The sequence below is a fragment of the Gobius niger genome (genome assembly GCF_951799975.1).
Source record: "Gobius niger genome assembly, chromosome: 1".
In the NCBI taxonomy this organism is placed as follows: Eukaryota; Metazoa; Chordata; class Actinopteri; order Gobiiformes; family Gobiidae; genus Gobius; species Gobius niger.
The window spans coordinates 12,368,353-12,374,352 of record NC_136852.1 but is presented as its reverse complement, the minus strand read 5'-3'; the positions used below and the strand labels follow the sequence as shown (position 1 = coordinate 12,374,352).

General features: G+C 46.5%; 1 protein-coding gene across 1 annotated transcript in view; it reads left to right on the top strand.

Moving 5' to 3' along the window:
- The first annotated feature begins 3,952 nt into the window (after positions 1–3,952).
- Positions 3,953–6,000, top strand: part of pde2a (phosphodiesterase 2A) — a 274,496-nt gene continuing 272,448 nt past the window's right edge. The window contains exon 1 of the mRNA XM_079573769.1: positions 3,953–4,280. Within this exon, the coding sequence (XP_079429895.1) occupies positions 4,222–4,280 (59 nt within the window). The 5' untranslated portion in view covers positions 3,953–4,221. The remainder of the gene's footprint in view (positions 4,281–6,000) is intronic.

Below are 6,000 nucleotides of genomic sequence, written 5' to 3'. Positions count from 1 at the left end.
TGTAATAACCTGTCAGTGGTTACATAAAAGAAGCCTGTGGTTTATCCAGGATGCTGCAGAATGTTACAATCATATTGCACTTGTTTTTCACTTGAACTTTAAGATGCTCTGTTTAGGGGCACACATAAATTATTAAGATGAATTACTAAAAGGGATTTAACGGTGACTTGACAAAGTTTTCAGGCCTCTTTTAATAATTGCTTTATTATTATTTAACTGTCTGGTGCTAATACTGTAACTTCATATGTATTCAGACCCATTCTATTGCTCTTACTCATTTATGCTGCTTTTGAAAGTTTAGGTCCCATTCATTTTCGAAAAAAGTTACAGTCAAAAACTATTTTCCTTAAACATTTTCAGCATCAGAGTTCAACATAATAAAGGCTTGGGTTATGGATACTCTCTGAACTTACATCAAGACGCCCAGTTACACAAATCATCCAAAGCTCTTCATAAGGGACATTTTTCTTTTCATTCAGTCTTAGTGACTGTAAGCTACGTAGATATGTAGCCGCAGCTGCCCTTGGGGGAGACTGACTGAAGCGTGGCAAGACCGACCGACCGACCAGCCAACCAACCAACCACTCACACAGTCATCTGGAATGGTCTTCTGTAGTACCCACGCTTGACCCTGCTCAGCTTCTGAAACTTGCCAGACTCACCGCTGTACCAGGGCGGCATGGGAGAACATCAGTTAGCACTCTTGCTTCACAGCTAGAAGGGTTCGGGTTCGATTCCCGCCTAGACCTAGACACCTTTCTGTGTGGAGTTTGCATGTTCTCCCCATGTCGGCGTTTGTTTCCTCCAGATACTCCAGTTATCACTATAAAAAAAACATGTGCAATAGGTAAATCCTCCAGCCAGGTGATTCTGACCATCAGCCCGGCTCCACATCTGGAGATGGGTCCCTGGACGTGTTACGGACGTCGCCTACTGCCCCTTACAGGTTGTCTCAGCGGCGTCAAAGGATGGGTCAAATGCAGAGGACAAATTTCTTTGTACAATGTTGTATAATGACAATTAAAGCACCTTATCCTTATCGCCTGCTCTGGTCAGTGTTTGCATCAACTAAATTTCAAGAGCAGAACATACACAAGAAGTGGAGTAAACCAATCAGCGAAGTGTGGGTGTGACGTTGAGGCGATGTTATTAGCGGTTCTGCGTTAATATTTGAACAGGCTATGAATCACAAAAGACACCTACTGTGTCTTTGGTCATTTACCGCGGATTGGAAAAAAGTTCATTAAGGCGATTTCTGTGTCGCAAGAGTGACGATGCTTTGCAAGCAGTTTGGCAACAGCAGCAAACGAGGGTGTCCTGCCCAGACTGATATTCTCATGTATAAACAGAGGAGTATCACTTCCACTTCATTTTGGTGAAATAATGTGAAATATCATATACTTGTTACCACACATTTCACCTAATACATTTTAAGTAGGGCCTCCTATTGGATTGTGGGGCTTTGTGCATGAGCGTAGTTTGTTCAGAAACAACATTCCCCTTTAGTTCTATTCCATTCATTCCATGTAGTTTTTGTCAAGTGATGGACAATATAAAAGTGGGTTCAGATTCTCTTTTCCTCTGGACTACAACGTCAAATCAGGTCATGTTGATTCTAATCAGTGCAGGTCAACGGCAATTATCTAGGACATTTCCGAAGATTTCAGATTTCACGTCCACGTGTCAGTATTGTGCAATAATGAATAATGATAGGAGCAGCTCACCCACGGAGGGCTGTTGTTTCAAATGGAAAGCCACTGAATTGTGATGTTGATTCTTCCAGGTGAGAGCAGTCGGAGCTCATTAGCCGCAGTCCTGCTCCTGCCCGATGGTCGCACTGTGAGGAAACCCAATGCCTCGGACCAACACAAATACAGGCCACAGTCAGAGTACGAGCTGAGGACATGTCAATCACTCACTGGGCTGGCACATGGCCGGCTCTGTAATCACACGAGTAATGGAGAACATGTGGAGACCTACTATGCGAAGTTACTGGGACAACTTCTTGGCAGGGTTTGAAAAGTTGTGGGTAAAAATAGCTGATTTATTGCAACACACGAACTCTGCAAATCTTCGCACAGGGGTTGCACTAAATACGGAATTTTTGTTTGTATTTAATAGAAAGTCCCCACCTGGAACTGCCACCTTAACGTGGTGGAGGGGTTTGAGCGCCCAAATGATCCTAGGGACTATGTTGTCGGGGCTTCATGCCCCTGGTAGGGTCTCCCATGGCAAACAGGTCCTTCGTGACGGGTCAGACAAAGAGTGGTTCAGAAGCCCCTTATAAGAGATCAACAAGCCCAGTTAGAATCGTGAGGCCGTCCTTCTGTGGACCCACCACCTGCAGGAAGAGCCATTGGGGGCTGGTGCAATGGGATTTGGGCAGCTTCAACAGCTGCCCCCACGACCCGGCAACGGACAAGTGGAAGAAAATGGATCGATGGATGTAAAAGAAAGTGATGTTATCATGAGCAGCATGAGGGTGCGAGTGGTCAGCAAGAGCAGCAACAAGGTCCTTGAGTATGATTTCCCCCCCTTAACTCATCCATCTTTAGGTCCAAGCAACTGCACCTTTTCACTCACTGGACACTTCCACCTGCTGTCTATGGGGAATACTCTCATTCAGTGCACAATCTCCCCAAGGGCCTCCTCCCAGTGGGACTTGTTCAGATCACCTCCTCTGGGAGAGCAATTTCATCCACTTTTCTCAGTGTGGTGATGGAGTTGTCTCTTTTGACCCGACAAGACCTAAAGGGCAGCAAGGACCTGACTGCACAAAGAGAACTAATGAGCAGGGTAGTGGAAGTGGCTGTGGTCAAAGGCTGGTCTTTATTGTCCCAAAACTGAATCGGAAAACTGCTTGCTTCATTTAGGCTCTTGTACGAACGGTATAAGAAAGTATATAGTCTTGAGAATTTAATTTGACCTTTATTTCGATCCTGGAGCTCTTTTGTCCGGGGCTTCGTGCCCCTGGTAGGGTCTCCCATGGCAAACAGGTCCTAGGTGACGGGTCAGACAAAGAGCGGCTCAGAAACCCCTTATAAGAGACCAACAGGCCCGGTTTGAATCATGAGGCCGACCCACCACCTGCAGGAGGAGCCATAAGAGGCTGGTGCAGTGTGATTTGGGCAGCTCCAACAGCTGCCCACACGGCCAGAAACAGACAAGTGGAAGAAAATGGATGGATGGATGGATGGATGACCTTTATTTAACAAGAAAAGTCCCACTGAGATAAGAATCTTATTTCCAGGGGAGTCCTGGCCCTATACATATTGTTAGTGGTGGGGTAAACCAGAGTACCCGGATGAAACCGCATACGGGGAGAACATGCAAACCCCGCACAAAAAGGCCAAGTCCAGGTGAATCAAACCAGGGGCCTTCTTGCTGTGAGGCATGAGCGCTAACCGCTGCGTCACCATGTCACCGAGTAGCAGGTTTTTCTGCCTGACTATTTGCTTATATAGACAAATATTCCCAAAACGTTTCCAACATCACAAGTAAAATATGGTCAGGAGCTTGACAGCCTCTCAAAGCACTTGACACTTGAAAGCAAATGAAGGATATTTTAAGGACCCTAATGTCAACAATGGGCTCAGTGTCCTGTTTCAAAGAGCTTTGGCCGCCTTATAGTCGCCGCTTCCTTGTCCTCGCACTCAAAAGCCATATAAGGCAGAGGCGGTGTGTTGGACCTTGAGACCTGTCCCGTGGTTGTCACTACACACAGGGAGCAGCGCAACAGTTAAACGTGAGGATTACTATTCCTATATCTAAGATCAGTCCTGTGCACCGCGGAACTCACATTTGCATACTCCAAAGAGCCAAGTTGGCCACGGGACGCGCACGAGGGGGGTGGTGTCTCCGCGCCTTTTGACTGGTGATGAGCTAGTGTGAGCGCAAAAACTCACTCTCACTCCTGCTAAAAAACACACACTCTCTCTCTCTCTCTCTCTCTCTCTCCGCGGATCAGTATCAGTTACCGGCTCGCGACCAATCCCTGCGCGTGGCCGGGGCAGGAGAGGAGACTGCGCGGCGAAGAGGCTCCACATACCGGACAGAGAGCATTGGGCAGAGCAAGAGGAGCTGCACCCCGCATCCATCGCTGTCTCTCCTTGACTGACAGCGCACGGACACCCCTCCTCCTCCTCCTCCTCCTCCTCCACCAGGTCCCCCCCCCCACTGACTGCAGCAGTTCAGCCGGCGAGGCGAGAGGCAGGATGCGCGATGGGACAAGCGTGTGGACATGCGCTCCTGTGCCGTAGTCAACCGCCGTCCTCTGAGATGTAAGTGGATGAAAACACAACTTGTACGTGTGGCGACGTGTGCGCGCGTGAGTGTGCGAGTGGAGGTGCGCTCTTCTTGTTGGTTGTTGTTACTTCTCCGCGGTTTGTAGCGCTCAAACTGTGAGGACTGCTGCTGGGCAACGCACATGGCGCCTGCGAGAGCTGCCAAATCCCGGACAGTGCAGTAGTAATGTGAGAGCGATCGACTGGGGGGCATGTTCCCTCTGCCTGACAGTGACAGCGGAGCCCGTGCGAACTGTGCAAGGGCTGTCAAAGTCGGGACGTCAGCCCTGTGGAAGCCCTCTGAACTGGTGACATATTCATAATGTTTTTATAGCCTCCCTTAAATCTATCTACAAACATGAGCAAGAAAACACAAGCCTCATCTAGACTAATCCCAGACCAGATACAGCAGCTATTATGGCCCTTCCTAATTTGATTTCGCCTGTAAAGATCATTAGGCTGTCCTAAATTGATTTTTAGGCTTGACCAATAGGCTGCGGCATCATCATAAAACACTTAGCATATCTTTGTCTGTTTGCTTCTTGCCATGCACCAAGCCTCTGCCTACTTCAATCAACATTTCAACTTCTCTCCTGACCCTACGTGATCCTGCGTTTGCAACAAGTGCCACGCAGAGGCTGTCACACATCAGCACGGGGAGACAATAGATGTTTTTGTGTCAAGTCTTGATGTCATTGTTTTTGGGGATGGCTCGCTGGTTGTGTAGCGGTTACACCATGCCCCCCCGTGACATTTCTCAGCTTGCACCTGTCTGCCGGAAAGAAAATTACCAAGCCACTACAAAAGAGCCGCGAAATGTCACCCTGGAGAAAATTGGCTGGATGCTGTAAATACGAAGCCCACGCATCCAAACAAGTTTTAGTGCTTTTCACACAATGGGGGGGGGGGGGAGCTCTCCGTTGTTTAAAAAAGGGTGAACACAAATGCATGTCTGCTGTTAAAATCATTCACAATACTCATAAACCACTACCTTATGATGCGCTACCAATGTTTTTTTTGGATGGCCTGTTAGTTTGGTCCCTTGAGATTCTTGGAGATGTTATGGCACAAATTTCACATGATTTAAAAGTCACTCTGATCTGTAAAAGCTTTGCTATTTTCCCAGCAATAACCGCACAACTTTGGCTAGAAGATAAAGAGATGCTTTATCGTTCTGTTAGGGAAATATTTCCCCAGCGATTGAACTATGGCTCCACGATTATCAACCAAATTATGTCAATATTAGGGGTGTTATTATAAGACTATGGACCAGGATTCTCTGTCCTTAATAACGCTTGAATGAATGAATTTATTAGTATAGTATCACAAGTAGAGATGGGACGATAATGAAATTTGGGGTCACGATCATCTTGGTTGAAATAATTGTGATTAACAATATTATCAAGACATTTGCCTATGATTTAAAAAAACGCTGAAACTGCAGAAATGATTGGGATTGGGCAATTATTAAATACTCCTCTTCATTGTCTGCTGTGAATGTCATATTGAGTGAAACATAATGTAAGTGTTTAAAGACGCACTGTGAAACATTTTGGAATATACTGTTGTCAACAATACAAAACATGCCCCTAATGAGCAGCTCGACACAGAAAATGCTCTTCCTGCAGTGTGTAATCAAAGAATGGATTTGGATGAGGAACAAACCTACTGAAATCTTACATTTTGCTGACTTTAATCACATCTCCATGGAGACGTC